This window comes from Rattus norvegicus, chromosome 5 (assembly GCF_036323735.1).
Source record: "Rattus norvegicus strain BN/NHsdMcwi chromosome 5, GRCr8, whole genome shotgun sequence".
NCBI classification, from domain to species: Eukaryota; Metazoa; Chordata; class Mammalia; order Rodentia; family Muridae; genus Rattus; species Rattus norvegicus.
The window spans coordinates 135,382,244-135,400,719 of NC_086023.1; the positions used below are offsets into that span (position 1 = coordinate 135,382,244).

The window sequence follows — 18,476 nt, forward strand, 5'->3', positions numbered from 1 at the left end:
ACAGAAATCTCCATCTCACTCACCTAAAGCCCAGAACGGCTTCAAGGCTGTCTATTCAAACCAGGAAAACCAACTCTCCTTAGCTGTCTTCGAGAGGCTAAGCCTGCAGCTCAGGTAAGTATTGCTTCCTAGAAAGGTGTCCCTGACCCCGGTTTATACAGTCGTCCCTTCAACAGTGTTACTGACTTTCATTTGTCCCTTGAATTGACCATTATGCCTAAACCTCTACAGCCTAGAAAAAAATGAAAAGTTTAACTGTTGCGTTTCCACGTTTGCCTCACGTTTGCCTCACATTTGCAGCATGACTTTCTGGAAGGTAAATTTTGGATTACACCCATCTGTCCCTACATCACACAAAGCACATGATATAAAATGGGGACTCTGAGCCTTGTAGCTATCTTACCTTTCCTCCCAGTCCCCTCCAAAGTCTCTATGTTGTCCTTGCTGTCCTGGAACTTGCTATGTAGACCAGGCTGGACTCAAAAACCACAGAGATTCTCCTGCTTCTGCCTTCCCAGTGCTGGCCATTGAGCCTGGCCCCTCTTTAACTCTCTTGACATTTTCTTTTTGGAGACAGGGTTTCTCTGTGTAGCCCTGGCTGTCCTGAAACGCACATTATAGACCAGCCTGGCCTTGAACTCTGAGATCCACCTGCCTCTGCCTCTAGAGTGCTAAGAAGGTCTGTGCCATCACCGGCTGGCTTGGAGCAGAGGCTCTTAACTCAGGAAATTGACCACAGAGCCTGTCGTCCCCCCCCCCCCCCCCCAGCTGGGGACCGAACTCAGGGCCTTGCGCATGCTAGGCAATCGATCTACCACTGAGCTAAATCCCCAACCCCCACAGAGCCTGTTTTTAAAACCACAATTCAGCTTAGTGAGAAGATCAGATTCAGAAAGATTTAAGAATAATGCAAGAAATGGACTCGAAACAGAAAAGCAGCATCCAGTAATTAGAGACCAATGTAGGTTTGCTCTGAGTGGTGAGGGTTACTGAGGACCAGACTAGAACAGGATCTTTTCTTGTTATTTTGTTCTTAGTGATTTATTCCTTTTCCTTTTATGTGCATTGGTGTTTTGCTTGCATGTATATGTGAGGGTGTTAGATCCTCTATAACTGGATCTATAGACAGTTGTGAGCTGCCATGTGGGTGCTGGAAATTAAGCCCAGGTCCTATAGTAGCGAAGCTGTACATAACAGCTGAGCCAGCTTTTCCAGCTCTAAAATGAGGCTGGGATGCAGCTGAGAAATATTTGGGTGCACATTCCCCTGAATGTGGTTTAATTTTAGATGTGACTTTCCATGAGCAGTAAGATGGACCCTTCCTCTAGTTTGGGTCTTGGGTGAACAGCACACAGGGGTCCTGGGAATAAAGAGAGGCACAGATTCCCCTTGCACCCCTGAGTAAAAGAGGAGATGACTCAAAGGGCAGTCGTTTTCCATCTCTGAGTACACCATCGATGAAACTGTGAAAGTGTGAGCATTTCCTGAGACGCCCCCCACTCAACTCTAGGCTGGTCCAGGGAAAGCGCTGAGTCATACCCCGCCGGACAGCCAGGGCGGGGCGGGGCTCAGCCAGTACCCCCTCCTCCTTACCCCCGGCCCGTGAGAGTCTCGCGAGAACTTTGTGGGCTATAAAAGCAGCTCCCCGGGCGCGCGCTTTCAGGCACGTCTTCCTGTGTTCTCACGGTTGGTTCTGTTTGTGAGACCTGTAGCTCGACTCTGGTGAGTGTGCAGATATCGTGGCTGTGAAACGCGGCTCGCGCCTGTCACGGGTTCCTTCTCCCTCAGGCTGCTCCGGGCTCCCCAGGGGTGGTCGCCGGCTGAAGGGGCCGGGCGAGGCCTGGTCCCGCGAGTGCTTGAGCATTACTCGCATTCTTCACGTGGCCCTTAGTTCCCGGGACCTGTTGGAACCCCGAGACTAACGTCGAGTTTCCTCCTTTCCGGGCACTCCGATAGAGGGCGTAGATAGCTTGGTGAGACGGGTGGTGCTGGAGCTTGCAGCACGCTCTGGGGCCTGTGTCAATGTTTTCTGAAGTGCTAGGGTGGGTGATGGCGTGAGTGGTAGGATGGTACCTCCTGCGAGGTTGGGGCGTGACCTCTGGCGTTCTAATCCGATTCCTCTGGGGAGGCTTCTCAGCGGCCGGAAGTCAATTTTCCGGGATTGGTTGATTATGAAAGTGCTGGGCCACTTTGCAAAGCAAGTTTGATTAAAGGATGATTTATGTTAGGGGCGCACCAGATCGGTAGTTGCTATGCTGCAGCATATCCCTGAAAAAAATATAGCTAAAAGTTTTTTTTTAAAGATTTATTTATTTATTATATATAAGTACACTGTAGCTGTCTTCAGATACACCAGAAGAGGGCATCGGATCTCTTTACAGATGGTTGTGAGCCACCATGTGGTTGCTGGGAATTGAACTCAGGACCTCTGGAAGAGCAGTCGGGTGCTCTTAACCGCTGAGCCATCTCTCCAGCCCCCCCCAACTCCTGGTTCTTAAGCTTCTACTTCCAAGCGTTGGCATTACACTTAATCACAAACCCTGCCTGTAAAGTAATAATCCTTATGTACCTCTGCTCCAGGTTCTTGGCCCAAAGATCAGAAACTTAAGACTTTTTTTTTTTTTTCCTAAGGGCGTGAGCCCTGTAGGAGTCAGTTTTCCATCTTTATGGGGATTCTGGAGATTGACCTAAGGGCATCAGATAGCAAATACTTTAACCTGCATAGCCTCCCTGGTACAGAAAGTTTTTTTTTTTTTTTTTTGGTTCTTTTTTTTCGGAGCTGGGGACCGAACCCAGGGCCTTGCGCTTCCTAGGTAAGCACTCTACCACTGAGCTAAATCCCCAGCCCCGAAAGTTTTTGAGACAAGTTTTCTTAGTCTTGCCTCAGTTCAGTATCCTGCCTCAGTGTCTAGAGTGCTTATGCTTTACTGTCCCTGATATAAACCTAAAGACAATTTTAAGGCAAGGTCTCACTTACTCTAGATTGGCCTCAAGCAAGTTATGTAGAGAAAACTTCTGCATAACACCCGCCTAAACTGAACGCCTAACTTTTTTTTTTTTCTTTTTTTTTTGGGGGGGGGAGCTGGGGATCGAACCCAGGGCCTTGCGCTTGCTAGGCAAGCGCTCTACCACTGAGCTAAATCCCCAACCCCACGCCTAACGTTTTGAAGCAATAAGTAAATGTCAGTGTCCAGGCGTTGATTTGCTTGGATTCTTTTGTGTTGGTCTATTTCCTTTCTACTTCTGCCTAATGAATATGCAAAATAAAATGCTATTGGAAAGCCTGGTTTAGAAAGGGTGGGAGAATTGACCTATTTAGACACACAGGGGAGCTGTTAGCAAGTGAAAACAAAGGGTGATTTTCAATCTGGTTTTTACCCAGAAGTTGGAGCTTTTGGGTTGTGGCCCTTATCTGTTAGTCTGTGCTTATTATTGTAATAGAAACCAATGTATTCAAGGTCACGGACCGTTCCCTGATTGAACTACAGTTAAGTTCCTAGGTAGGTGAAAGCTATTGCTTTTTTAGAAAAATGAGGGTTGTTCATGTTTTTTGTTGTCTTTTCCAGCTGATAGCAAGATGTCTTCAGGAAATGCAAAAATTGGGCATCCTGCTCCCAGCTTCAAAGCCACGGCTGTTATGCCCGATGGACAATTCAAAGATATCAGCCTAAGTGATTACAAAGGTAGGATTAATTACATTGGGCCAGAGGCCACTTCACATGTCTTTATGTTGAAGTGAAGTGATAGCTAGGGTAGATATCCTAGGTATGAGTCATTTCTAGAGAAAGTATGCTTTATTTTATCTTTTTTTTTTTTTAAAGATTTTATTTATTGTATATGAGTAACACTGTAGCTGCCTTCAGACACACCAGAATAGGGCATCAGATCTCATTACAGATGGTTGTGAGCCACCATGTGGTTGCTGGGATTTGAACTCAGGACCTCAGGAAGAGCAGTCGGTGCTCTTAACCACTGAGCCATCTCTCCAGCCCCTATCTTTTTTTTTTTTTTTTAATTTTTTTTTTTTTTTTCGGAGCTGGGGACCGAACCCAGGGCCTTGCGCTTCCTAGGTAAGCGCTCTACCACTGAGCTAAATCCCCAGCCCCTTTAATTTTTTTTATTATGTATACATCATACAGCTTTCTGTCTGCATGTGTGCCTGCAGGCCAGAAGATGACCCCAGATCTCATTATAGATGGTTGTGAGCCACCATGTGGTTTCTGGGAATTGAACTCAGGACCTTTGGAAGAGCAGTCAGTGCTCTTAACCGCTGAGCATCTCTCCAGCCCGCTTTATTTTATCTTAACATTTACCTGATTACCTTTTTAGTGGCATTTACTTATTAGGGAAAGTTCCGGTATTCTGAGGTACTGGGGATTGAATTCAGTGCCTCAACATATGCTAGCAACATTGTACCACTGAGCCCCATCCCCCATCCTCATCTCTTTATTTATTTATTTATTTATTTATTTTTAATTTGCTTTTGTTTTATATACATTGGTGTTCTGGTTGCATGTTGTCTATGTGAGAGTGTCAGATCTTAGAGTTACAGGCAGTTGTGACCTGCCAAGTGGGTGCTGGGAATGGAACCTAGGACCTCTAGAAATAAGAGCATTCAGTGCTCTTAAGGACTGAGCCATCTCTCCAGCCCTTTTCCTTACCTTCTTTATTTTTATAGTTAAATTTTTTTTTTAACATGTGATCTCTTTGTAGTTCTGGCTGTCCTAAAGCGACTCACTTTGTAGATCAAACTGACCTTGAACTCACAGACATCCTCCTGCCTCTGCCTCCCTAGTGCTAAGATTAAAGGCCCGTGCCATCTTGCTCTCCTTTGTTTTGGTTCTTTCTTTCATCGTTTGTTTATTTGAACCCATCTCACTATCCTCTTAGCTCTCTTTAGACCTTAATATGTAAACCAGGGTTGTATCGAACTCCTAGAGATGGCTACAACCTACCTTTGCTTTTATTTAAGGTGTTTGCCATTATGCCTGGCCTTTCCCTTTTCTTTTAAGTTGGAAAACTTTTAAAACATTTTCTATTTTTATGTGTATGGGTGGGTGTTTTCTGAATGTGTTTCTGGGCATTATGTGCATGAGGAGGGCATTTGATACTGGGGACTCTAAAAGAGCAGCCATTGTGATTAACTGTGGAGCCAACTTTTCAGTCCCCTTCATCTTGTTTTTAAAAAACTACAAATCTTACAAATCAAGTCTTTGGAGCTCTGGCTTTGCTTCTGCTCACAGGGAAGACTTGACACTCTAATTATCTTTTGTTTTACCATAATTTCATACAGGTACTTGGCAGGTTCTGTTCTACCTTCTCTTTTTAAGAAACTTGCCTCGGGGTTGGGGATTTAGCTCAGTGGTAGAGCGCTTGCCTAGCAAGCGCAAGGCCCTGGGTTCGGTCCCCAGCTCCGAAAAAAAAGAAAAAAAGAAACTTGCCTCATAGCTAGGTGTAATGTGAGTGGTGCATCAGGTCGATTTCTGGGTTTTGGGTTAGCCAAAGCTGCATGGTGAGACTCTGTCTCAAAAAAAGAAAAGAAAAAGAAAAACCTACCATCATATCTGTCTTTTGTTTTGTTTTTTGAGGTGGAGATTCTTTCTCTATGTAATCTTGGCTTTCCTGGGACTTGGTCTGCTTGTGTGCATTGGTGTTGGAACTCCTGAAACTGTACTTACAGATGATTGTGGGTGTTTAGATCCTAACCAGAGTTCTTTGCAAGTGCAGCAACATACCTGTAACTGCTGAGGTATCTCTCTCACCTGCATTCATTCTTCCTTGCTTTGCGGTCTCAGGGTAGTTAGGTCTTTTGAGATCATTGAGACTATAAATTCCTTAGGTACAATCCTCAAACTCCAGTGTTAAATGTACCTTCCTGAATGGTATATGAGTTATTGGAGATAGCTTTTTTTAAAAAAGATTTATTTATTTAATATATATGAATATACTGTTGTCTTCAGACACAGCAGAAGAGGGCATCAGATCCCATTACAGATGGTTGTGAGCCACCATGTGGTTGCTGGGAATTGAACTCAGGACATTTACAAGAGCAGTCAGAGCTCTTAACCGCTGAGCCATCTCTCTAGCCTCCCTGGAGATAGCTTTTGAGTAAAATATTCAGTTAGATTTCCTGACATTACACTTTGTTGTTGAGATAAGAACAGTATTGTGGGTGTATGGAGAAGATCTCTTACTGGCAAACAATTTAAATAATAGTACCTCTTGGGAGATGGAGGTGACCCTGGCACATGGTCTTGGGAGGGCTTGCTCTCTGCTCTGTAGGGCTTGGTCTGCTGAGGCTCCAAACAAAGTGCTTGTTAAGCAAAGTCATAGAGAGATTGCTTAGATGAGTCAAGGACTGCTTGTTTTGACTTCAGACATAGTTGCCACCTGAAAAGTGGGTATTTGGAAACGTTCCAGTAAGTAGCTTGGCCATTAGGTATGGTGAGAGGCTTTATGGCCTTGGAGATTTGCTTTTGTAATTTCAGTTACTAAAGTAAAATTGGAGCTAGAAGTCCTGTTACCTACCAGTGCTTTGGGTACTTTTGGTGCAACATTTTTCTTGTCATGTCCTGTTGGACTTGTTAGGAACACAATTGTTGGGGTTGGGGATTTAACTCAGTGGTAGAGCGCTTGCAAGGCCCTGGGTTCGGTCTCCAGCTCCGAAAAAAAGAAAAAAAAAGAAAAGAAAAGGAACACAATTGTTGTGATTCATGAGATTACTTAAACATTACCCATGAAGGGTGGAAACAATGTTCATTAGGTCAAAGTGCTTGCTGCACAAGCTTGAGGGACTTGAAATTTTTTTTTTTTCTTTTCTTTTTTTCGGAGCTGGGGACCGAACCCAGGGCCTTGCGCTTGCTAGGCAAGCGCTCTACCACTGAGCTAAATCCCCAACCCCTTGAATTTTTTTAATCCATGGGACGTACATAAAAAATAGGATCAATTAGTTGGATTCTATAATACCACTATTCCTATTCAAGATAGGTGGAGACAACTAGTCTGACTGCAATATCACATTGTAACAGCAGAAACAAGAAACCCTGCTTATAACAAGATGGAAGGGGAGAAAATTACTCAGGAGATCACTTAACTATTCTTGTATCATTGTATAAAGGCTCTGACTTGACTTTCTGTCTTTGTTTGCTTCTTTTTAAATTTAGTTATTTTATGTGGGTATTTTGTCTGCATATGTGTTTGTATCACCCATGCATATATGTCTAGCACTGGAAGAGGCCAGTGGGGCCCCCTGGGGTTGAAGTTAAAGGCACTTATGAACCATCTTGTGGATGCTAGAAATTAAATTCGAGGCTTCTAGAAGAGCAGCCAGATCTTTATTTTTTTTTTTTTTTTTTTTTTTCGGAGCTGGGGACCAAACCCAGGGCCTTGTGCTTCCTAGGTAAGCACTCTACCACTGAGCTAAATCCCCAGCCCCGAGCAGCCAGATATTAACTGCTGGATGATCTCAAGCTCCTGAGTCTCCTGTACCCCACCTCCCAAGTCCTGGGATTGTGATGTTGAATTTCTACCCCCAACTTTTTTGTTTTGTTTTTTGAGACAGGGTTTCTCTGTGGCTTTGTTGCTCTGTAGGCCAGGGTAACCTTGCACTCACAGAGACTCATCTGCCAGGCATATGCCACCACCACTCAGCAGTTTTGTTTTTGAGATGGGGTCTCCTTGGAACTTACTAAATAGCTTAGGCTGGTCTTGAACTTGTGACTTTCCTGCTTCTGTCTCCTGGATGCTGGACTTTATAAGCTGAATTACAGGCAGTGTTTGCTACCCACATCAGGCTTTTATGTGTGTGTGTTTAGAAACTTTCATCTTGGAGCTCACTATGTAACTCAGACTGGCCTCTAACTCTTCAGTCTTCTTGCCACTCTTATCTCACCCTGACTTGCCTCTGAGTGTACCACCACATTTGATGTTCTAGGTATTTGTTACTAGATGAATTGCATCCATGCCTCCTTTTTTTTTAATCATTGAAAGAACTTGGTGTGCATGATAATCTCAGAAAACCAAAATTAGACTGAATAATGTTATTTCTTAGTTAGCAACCAAAGATTATAATTCAGGCTTTCTTGGTATAAAGGTTATAAAGGTAGCTGCTAAGAGCCATCTAAGTATGCTAACATTGATTGCTCTGTTGGTCATTAATTTAAAAAGCCAATATCTTTGCAAAGGAATCTTCTGGAAATTGTTTGTTTTCGTTGAGACAGGGTTTCTAAGCCTGACTGGTCTGTTTCTTACTCTGTAGTTCAGATTGGCTTTAACTTACAGCAACCGTCCTGAATGATGGAATTTTAGGCATGTATCAGCCTTCCTACATCAGAAACTCCACTTCAAAGCTAACTTCTTGATTGCTTTTTTTTTCTCCTCAGGAAAATATGTTGTATTCTTTTTTTACCCTCTTGACTTTACTTTTGTGTGTCCCACGGAGATCATTGCTTTCAGTGATAGAGCAGAAGAATTTAAGAAACTCAACTGCCAAGTGATTGGAGCTTCTGTGGATTCTCACTTCTGTCATCTGGCATGGTAAAGTTTTTGGTCCATTTTGTATGTGGAGTTTTTTGTTTTTTAGTCAGGGTGATATTTAATTCAAGCTGGCTTTCAGCTTCTAGTACTCATGCCTTATGAGTAGGTGGGATTGCAGGTGTATACCACAACACCTGGCAGTATGTTGGGGATTTCTTGAGCAAATTTAGGTTTGACAGACCTAAGTATTGGTTTCTGGGCTCCCACTGCCTCTTACTACCTAGCAGAAGTAAAGTACCTTGAGTTGCTAATATCTTACATACACTGGTGAACACTCTTGAGTGTTCTTAGCCATTTACTTTACTATTGGAAAAAGTTGAAGTTTTAGATAAAGTTATTCGATAAAGGTGAGGATAGGTCTGTCTTTCTTCATAAAGATTTGAATGGTTGTATTTTAAGAATCTCCTTTGCTGTAGGATTAACACACCCAAGAAACAAGGAGGATTGGGACCCATGAACATTCCCTTGGTATCAGATCCCAAGCGCACCATTGCTCAGGATTATGGAGTCTTAAAAGCTGATGAAGGTATCTCTTTCAGGTATGTGCTTAAGGGTGGGAGGTGGAAGTTACTGTGAGAACAGTCTTGTTAGTGAAAGCCATTTATTAGGAAAAGCCAGAGCATAGCTGAGGAACACTCTTACTTCATGTCTTGTCTTTTTTTTTGGGGGGGGGTGTTAAAGATTTATTCTATGTAAGTATACTGTACTGTCTTCAGACACTAGAAGCATATCCCATTACAGATGGTTGTGAGCCACCATGTGGTTGCTGGGAATTGAACTCAGGACCTCTGGAAGACGAGTCAGTGCTCTTAATCACCGAGCCATCTCTCCACAGTCTGTACCTGGAGTGTTCTGTTCCTCAGACACTGTCCACTATTTTTAGAGATAGTGTCTCATTGAGTAGGGACCTGCCAGGTAGGTTGGACTGGCTGGTAAGCGAATCCCTGTGGTTTACATGTTCCTACCTCCTCTGTGTTGGGATTGCAGCCTTAATTTTAAATATATTTATTACTTGAATGTTTGCATGTATGTGTATATATGCACATTGAATCCCCTGGAACCAGAGAATGGTTGTAAACCACAATTTACTGACCATCAATCTCAGGTCTTCTGGAAGGGCAGCCAATGTTCTTAACGTTTGAGCCATTTCTCTAACCTCTTGATTTTTTTTCTTAAACTATTACTATTATTTTGTTTGTTTTAAAGATGAGATTACTTTTCATGTCTTCTGGGGCTCAAATTCAGGTGCTCAAACTTACAAGAGCAGCACTTTACTAAGTCATCTCTTTTTTTTTTTTTGGTTCTTTTTTTCGGAGCTGGGAACCGAACCCAGGGCCTTGCGCTTCCTAGGCAAGCGCTCTACCACTGAGCTAAATCCCCAACCCCTTACTAAGTCATCTCTTGTCAGCCTCTTTGTTTTTAATTTTTGAGACAGTCTTGTTATATCATAGCCCAAGTTGGCCTTGAACTTCAGGTTGACCTCATACTACTGATCCTCCTCTTAACCTCTCAAATACTGGAATTTATATGCATGTGCCACCATGCCTCGACTCCAACCTATTTTATTTTGGAAATGGTGTCAGATAGCTGAGGATAATCTTGAAATCCTGATTAAGATTTTAAAGATTTATTCACTTATTTTATATAAATACACTGTAGCTGTCTTCAGATGCACCAGAAGAGGGCATCGGATCTCTTTACAGATGGTTGTAAGCCACCATGTGGTTGCTGAGAATTGAACTCAGGACCTCTGGAAGAGTGGTCGGGTGCTCTTAACCACTGAGCCATCTCTCCAGCCTCTGTCTGCACTTTTGTTAGTGTACTATTTCTGTTTTATTTGGTACTGGGGGTCAAACCCAGGTTTTTCTGCATGCTAGGCAAGCACTCTGCAAAGTGAGCTCTATCTCTTTCTCACTGAAATATTTAATGTAGTGGTCTCACTAATGGTAGGCTTGTATAAGTCTTAGAGCTTATTTCCTTTGGGATTTTAACAATGATATTCGACTTGTAATGAATGCCTTTTTCTCAATCCTTCAATTTCTTTCACCCAGGGGCCTCTTTATTATTGATGATAAAGGTATCCTTCGCCAGATAACAATAAATGATCTTCCTGTTGGCCGCTCTGTGGATGAGATTCTGAGACTAGTCCAGGCCTTCCAGTTCACTGACAAACATGGTGAAGGTAAGTCATCTGTCTGCTAATGAGATAGTTTGTGGTAGGGTACAAAGGCTATTATATAAAAGGGTGATTGTGTCTGCAAGGCTGAGGGTGGGTAATAGACAAGCCCCGAGAAAAAAAAACAAAGGCATTTTGTTCAAGCATCATACTCTCAGCTTCTGTTCTGATTTGGAATCACCGATTGCTGCAGATTTGAGGAGGATCTCACTATAGAGGATAAAACAAACTGGATGTAGGTGTTTGATCCCAGTACGCAGTAGGCAGAGGCAAACTTTTTTTTTTTTTTTTTTTTTTTTTTCGGAGTTGGGGACCGAACCCGGGCCTTGCGCTTCCTAGGCAAGCGCTTTACCACTGAGCTAAATCCCCAACCCCAAGGCAAACTCTTAAGTTTGATGCCAACCTATTCCGGAAGAGCCAAAAGCTACATACTAGACCCTGTTTCAAAAGGGGGGGGGGGGGGAACGGGTATCTCTCTGTCTCTCTCTCGCTCTTTTTTTTTTTTTTTTTTAGAAAATATAAGTATGTATAAATAAACAAGGAACTAGGAAGGTAGTTTAGTGGTAAATGAGTTTGCTCCTTGCAGAGGACTTGGATTTGATCCCTAACACATACATACATAGTGGATCACAACAGTCTAACTCCATTTCTAGGGCTCCAGTGCCTCTTCTGACCTTCGGTGGCTCAGGGTTTACAGGCGGTACATATGCATTCATGAAGGCAAAAAAACTCATGCATAAAGTCTTCTTAAATTCATGGTTGCTAGAGATGTAACTTGGTGGTAGCTTCTCTAACCTATGAGTCCCTGAGGCTCATGTCTAGTATTCATGCTACCAAGAATTGGTGTTTTGGTACTGGGTACATAGCTTGGTATAATCCTAGCACTTTTGGGAAGAGGTCTAAGGTCAAACTCATTCTAGGCTACAGTTCTAGGACTACATGTTCAGAAATGTAAGGTGTGTAGAAACTTGTTATAGGATCAAAGGTAAGATTTTGCCATGTAAAAGTCTGTTCTAAGAGGCAAGAGTTGTGCACATTCAAGGCCAACATGGACTAAAGAGATCTGTGGTTTTTAAGGGGTTATGGGAGCCTTGCCAGCAAGCTGGCAACATGCCACACCTTTTATACTCTTCATTTTGTCTTTAGGAGGCTGTCTTAGTGAATAGACACCATGACCAAGGCAACTCTTACAAGGACAACATTTAATTGGGGCTGGCTTACCAGGTTCAGAGGTTCAGTCCATTATCATCAAGGCAGGAGCATGATAGCATCTTGTAGGCATCGTGCAGGAGAAGCTAAGAAAGAGTTCTACATCTTCATCTGAAGGCTAGCAGAATACTGACCTCCAGGCAGCTAGGATAAGGGTTTTAAAGCCCATGCCCACAGTGGCACAGGTATCCTAACAAGACCACACCTCCAAATAGTGCCATTCCCCCGAGCCAAGCATATTCATTATTTTTTGCTTTATACTTTTTCCTAAGTGTGTGAAAGATTGAGAAACTGTGCTCTTTACTTACCAGAGGAATTGAAGACAATTAAAATGGAACGACATTTGTAGATTGCTGTGGGTTCTTTTTTGTCTTCCCCTTGTGGTTCAGCAGTTAGTGCTGAGGAGCACTTAGGTATAGTGGGTTGCGCCTACAGCCTCTGTCCTTAGAAGGAAATCTGCTTGCTGCAAATTGGAGTCCAGCATGTGTTACATGAAATGAGTTCTTGTTTCAAGATAATACATACTGGCCCCTAAAAACCAAACTAAATCACATGTACACAACAAAAAGTCTGGGGTTAGAGGTTGCTGCTCTTGGGATTCTGAAAGGCTATGTGTTTTGGATTTTCAAGCCATTTGGATGAGGGTTGGGATAGAGGTTCAGGCTGCTCTCAAGTGTCTGTAGCCAAGGTTGAACTTGAAAATCTTCCTCCTGTATCCCTTTCCTAGGTGCTGGGATTGTAAACTGGCATATCATGTTTTACTTTTAGTCTTTTGTTAAGAATGAAAAAATACCAGCAAATCATTTTTAAGTGCTTTATGTTCATATTTCCAAGTTTTTTTTAAGTATTTTATTTATTTAGTATATATATGAGTACATTGTAGCTGTCTTCAGATACACCAGAATCCGTTATAGATGGTTGTGAGCCACCATGTGGTTGCTGGGAACTGAACTCAGGACCTCTGGAAGAGCAGTCAGTCCTCTTAACTGCTGAGCCATCTCTCCAGTCTGTATTTCCAAGTTTTATTCTGGTGAAATAATTTAGCATTTTAAGTATTTATATGTGTATTCATCTCCTCTGTTTCTAGAACTTTTCATCTCTTTAAATAACCACTGGATGTGGTGGATCTTTGTGTATTTGAGCCCAGCCTGGTCTGCAGAGTGAGTTTTCAGGATAGCCAGAGCTTTGTAGAAAAACCCTGTCTAGAAACATTTCCTCCCCCACAAAAAGGGTTACTGGGGGTTGGGGATTTTAGCTCAGTGGTAGAGGGCTGCAAGGCCCTGGGTTCAGTCCTCAGCTCTGAAAAAAAGGGGTTACTGTATGCCAAGTCTGTAGGTACTTACGGAGGCCAGAAGAGTGTGTTGGATCCCTGGAGTCAACAAACTTTGGTCCTCTGGAAGAACAGGAAGCACTCTTAATCACTCTCTAACCCCTAGTATAGTCTTTTGTACTGAATGCTGCACCTTTTGCCAGATCTTTAACTTTTTAATAAATTTTGTGGCTGGCTGGGTGGGCTTGTCTATTAATTAGTGTATACGTCAGGACAACTTATGGTAGTTAATTTTGTCTTTCCACCATGTGGGTCCCAGGGATCAAACTTAGGTTGTTGGGCTTGGTGGCTTAATCACTGAACCGTTTTGCTGTCTTCAGATCTTCAGAGTATATTCTCTAGCAGTATAATTGCTGGGTTGTATGTTAATTCCATGTTAGCTTCTTGGAGAACGAAGGTCTTTAGCTGTTGGTGTACTTTTTTATACTCACTCCAGTTAAATAACCAAGGGTTTTAGTTTCTCTGTGTCCCTGCCACTTTGTTACTAGGATAACTTTCTCAAATCACTTAAGAGAGTGATTTGATTTTGCAATTCTCTGAAGAGTGTAGTAATCATATTTTGTTTATTGGAGAAATGTATTCAAGTGCTTGTTCATTAAAAAAGAGGGAGATTTATTCAGTGTGACTATATTGGAAAGAGGAATCTAGTGATACCCCACCCCTGTCCAATCCTGTGTGAGATGAAAGTTTAATTAGGAAGATTAAGGATATGCACATAAGGCAGTTCCTTTCAATGTGTGGTCTCACCTACAATTGACTGAGCTTCAATTTCATCTTGCAAGTTGGTCTGTCAAGTTTCTAGAACTGTGTGAGATCTCATTCCAAAAACAAATTTCCCCTTTCAGTAGTGATTTTCTTAATTTCAACAAGAGTTTGCCAGGAACTTGTTACTACTTTGAGGTCCAATTTGGTAATGAGATTGCTTTTTATTTACCTAGTTAGATATATGGTCTGTGGTGTTTTCATCTTTTTTGTTTTTTGAGACAGGTTGTTTTTACATAGCTATAGATGGCTGTCCTAGAACTCAGAGGTTCCTGCCTCTGCTCTGAATGCTAGAATTAAAGGCTAATGGCATTAAGTGCCCTGTTCTATGATGTTTCTTTTCTTTTTCCTAACTCTGAGTCCTTATGCTTTAGCCTTACGAGTATTGAGGATAATGGGCTATTCAATGAAGCTCCTAGCTCATTGAGTCATTGCTGAGTGACTTTTCCTATGTAAGGTGATATCAAGTTAGAACATTTTTCTTTTCTTTTCTTTTTTTTTTTTTGGAGCTGGGGACCGAACTCAGGGCCTTGCGCTTCCTAGGTAAGCGCTCTACCACTGAGCTAAATCCCCAGCCCTCTTTTTTTTTTTTTTTAAAGATTTATTTATTATATACAAGTACACTGTAGCTGTCTTCAGACACACCAGAAGAGGGCCTCAGATCTCATTACAGATGGTTGTGAGCAACCATGTGGTTTCTGGGTTTGAACTCAGGACCTCTCTCTGGAAGAGAAGTCTGTGCTCTTAACCACCGAGCAATCTCTCTGGCTCCAACATTTTTCTTATATGTAGAATTCCAGCTGTTCTAGTGAGAGGCCAAACCTCCATCTTGGGACCAGCCTCCATCTTTTTTTTTTTTTTTTTTTTTTTTCGGAGCTGGGGACCGAACCCCAGGGCCTTGCGATTGCTAGGCAAGCGCTCTACCACTGAGCTAAATCCCCAACCCCCAGCCTCCATCTTAAAAGAAAAAAATAAGCCTGAAAACCTGACATGCAGCTGAACTCAAGCTGCGCCCACATACCAGGAAGGACCCCATGGCTTGTCCTTGGCCAGAGTTAGCTCCCTATCCACTTCCTAGCAACAGTTAATAAAAGATTAGTCTGATGATTTCAGGTGTACTTTCAGACTCTTTGTGATTGTGCACAGTTTTACTTCAGAGCACACACACCTGTCTGCTTGCCTAGTCTGGATGAGAGTTCAGGGATGTATGACCAAATGGTCCTGTGAGTCTTTGCTGAGTAAGCCCAACTCGAGTTTGTAATAAAGAACCCCTAATTGCATTTGGAGTTAGCTGGTGGTTGAGTTTTTGGGCTTTTACTCTTGAATGAGTACAACAGTATCACCTTCTGTTTTGTTTAAGTTCTGTTTTTGTTTGAGACTAGGTCCTGCTGCATTTTTTCCTTTCATTGGATATCACCCTTCCTTCCCCCTTTTAAAAAAATTATTAGTAGTATTTGAAGCATACAAAGTGTACAGATGGGGTGGAGAGATATGGCTCAGAGGTTAAGAGCCAGTATCTGCTTTTCCAGAGGTCCTGAGTTCAATTCCTAGCAACCACTTGGTGGCTTACAACCATCTATGATGATATCTGGTGCCCTCTTCTGTCCTGTAGGCATACATGCAGGTGGAATGCTGTATACATAATAAAATCTTTTAAAAATTGTATAGAACTTGTATAAAATTGTATAAATACCCATCTACAAATCTTAGTGCCTTGTCATGTATATTTCAGAATTTTTTTTTTTGTTTAGATTTTTAGATGCAAATAAATGAGCTATAATAAATAGTTTGTTAGGGTTGTTGTAGAATGTTTAATCACACTGAGAACTCCAGATTGTATTGTTTACTGAACACACACCTTTAATCCCAGACAATGAAGGTAAAGTTAGTTTGTAATTTGTAGAAGGAAGCGCCCATATTTGAAAGTGATGTCTGATTGAGTGGCAAAGTGACAAATCAGAGAAAGATTTGACAGAATAGGATAAGCCTGATTCTCCATGATAAGAGAAAGGAAAGGGAAGCTACTTCAGGGACAGTGCAGGGAGAGGAGGAGGCAGTTTTACAGAGAGAACAAGAGAATGAGAAGGAGGCAAAAGATTAGAACAGAGTGCCAAAGTTAGTATGAGACCAAGCAGAGCAATTCAAGAGAGTCAGAGAGAGAAACAAGATTGAATCAGTCAGCCTAGAGAGGAATAGCCAGCTAGAGATTAGAAATAAAGGGTGAGTTTATTCATCAGAAAGTCTCGGATTGAAAACATTTTAGTCTTAGATAAGATTGTACAGAGGCTAGAAGTTTCTGGGACTAGACCTAGGTTCGCAAAGAGGCAGCAAAGCAAGCCTTTGAGATGTCATTTGGTTCAGGAGAATAAAAAGTAACGATTACCAAAACCCTGAGCGACAGATTGCAAAGTTGATTTGATTCAAAAAGTTGTTTTGTTTTTTGGTTTTTTTTTTTTACTCCCAAGGATCAGATTTTTAAATAAAGGTTTATTATTTTTATAATTATGCACGGAGAAGAAGGTATTAAGTGCCAGGCAGTTGTGCACCATCAGATGTGGGGTACCTTCCAGCTGCTTTGGGGTTTTATTGGTATTTGGGGCAAAGTCTTATTACCATCCAGGCTTGCCTTGAAGTTGGCCAAGACGGGTCTCACTTGGTTTGGAATTCACTGTATAGCAGGGCTGGCCTTGAACTTATTTCCAGAGATATGCCTAACTCTGCTTTCTGAATGCTGGAATAAAGGTATGTGCCACAAAAAATGTATAGCCTAGGCTGGCTTCAAACTCATAACCTTCTTGCCTCCATATCTTTACCATATCCTGCCAGCATGTGCCACAGCAGCCAGACAACCTTTTGTTCAAGGATGCAGGGGAGGGAAATATACACTTGAGCAGGTTACTGATTAATAATACCTTTCTCTTGCAGTGTGCCCAGCTGGCTGGAAACCTGGCAGTGATACCATCAAGCCTGATGTCAATAAGAGTAAAGAGTATTTCTCTAAGCAGAAGTGAGCACTGGACCAGTTTTCTGGCAGACAGCTTTGAGCAGCCAGAAGAAATTTGTACTCTACACATGACGTGGTGTGATTCCAGATAAGCCTTTCCTACAAGGGCTAGGGGTGGTTAGCCTTTCTTCCACTATTGGTAAGGGGCAGACCATCTTATATCAGTCACAGAAACCAACCTGTTAATTTTCTCTCTCTCTCTCTTTTTTTTTTTTTAAGTATCTATTAAACGTGAATTCTGTGAACTTGGTGGTTCGTTCTTTAAAGGCAACATTGCAGTTGTAAAGAGGAACTTATTTTTTCTCATGAGTAGGGGAAAATGTGTGTGTGTGTTTGTGTGTGTGTGTGTGTGTGTGTGTGTGTGTGTGTGTGTGTGTTTACCTGTTTTGGTTTTTTTTTTAAGATTTACTTATTTTATGTATGTGAGTAGTACACTGTCGCTGTCTTCAGACACACCAGAATAGGGCATCAGATCCCATTACAGATGGCTGTGAGCCACCATGTGGTTGCTGGGAATTGAACTCAGGACCTCTGGAAGAGCAGTCAGTGCTCTTAACCACTGAGCCATCTCTCCAGCCCTACCTGTTTGTTTGTTTGTTTTTGTTTTTTTTTTTTTGTTTTTGTTTTTGTTTTTGTTTTTTTTTTTTTTTTGGTTCTTTTTTTCGGAGCTGGGGACCGAACCCAGGGCCTTGCGCTTCCTAGGTAAGCGCTCTACCACTGAGCTAAATTCCCAGCCCCTTTTGTTTTTGTTTTTTTTTTTTTTTTGGTTCTTTCGGAGCTGGGGACCGAACCCAGGGCCTTGCGCTTCCTAGGTAAGCGCTCTACCACTAAGCTAAATCCCCAGCCTCCTGTTTGTTTTTTAAATGTTTTCCCAGGGGGCTTTAGAGATGGCCTAGCAGTTTAGAGCACTGATTCCTCTTCCTAGAGGTCCTGAGTTCAATTCCCAGCAACCACATGGTGGCTCACAACCATCTGTAATGGGATCTGATGCCCTCTTCTGGTGTGCACAAAGACAGCAACAGTGAACTCACATAAAATAAATAAATCTTAAAAAAAAAAAAAAGTTTTCCCAGCATATGTACCATTTACCTGACTGTTGGATGCCTTGGAATTTGTCATGGATTCCTGTGACCCACCATGTGGGTGCTAGGATTTGAACCTTGGTCTTCTACAAGAGCAGCAGTGTCCCTAACCTTTGAGTCATGGCTCCAGTCTCTTACTTTTGAGATGGTGTCTCTCACTGATCTGGAACCTGATGTGTAGGTGAGGCTAGTAAGCTCTCAGGATCTGCTTTTCCAGTGTTAGTTTTATAAGCATACTTGGCTTTTTGTTTTAAGGGAGGGTTTTCTCTGTGTAACAGCCCTGGCTGTCATGGAACTCTAGATCAGGCTGGCCTCTAACTTGGAGATCTACCTGCCTATTTAATCCTTCTGGGATTAAAGATGTGTGCCACCACTGCC

The 18,476-nt window shown here is 42.3% G+C and overlaps 1 protein-coding gene across 1 annotated transcript; it reads left to right on the forward strand.

Annotated features, from left to right (window-relative positions):
* Positions 1 to 1,662: 1,662 nt before the first annotated feature.
* Prdx1 (peroxiredoxin 1) lies at positions 1,663 to 17,261 on the forward strand. Its single transcript, NM_057114.3, has 6 exons — positions 1,663 to 1,722; positions 3,567 to 3,683; positions 8,382 to 8,535; positions 8,952 to 9,074; positions 10,587 to 10,717; positions 16,938 to 17,261. The coding sequence occupies exons 2-6, from the start codon at positions 3,578 to 3,580 to the stop codon at positions 17,021 to 17,023; spliced, it is 600 nt and encodes a 199-aa protein (NP_476455.1). The 5' UTR covers positions 1,663 to 1,722; positions 3,567 to 3,577; the 3' UTR covers positions 17,024 to 17,261.
* Positions 17,262 to 18,476: the final 1,215 nt, after the last annotated feature.

Coding starts and splice junctions, on each gene's coding strand:
- Prdx1 (NM_057114.3), top strand. CDS start 3,578: ATGTCTTCAGGAAATGCAAAAATTGGGCATCCTGCTCCCAGCTTCAAA. Junction 3,684..8,381: donor CAGCCTAAGTGATTACAAAG/GTAGGATTAATT, acceptor TTTTCTCCTCAG/GAAAATATGTTGTATTCTTT. Junction 10,718..16,937: donor CACTGACAAACATGGTGAAG/GTAAGTCATCTG, acceptor TTTCTCTTGCAG/TGTGCCCAGCTGGCTGGAAA.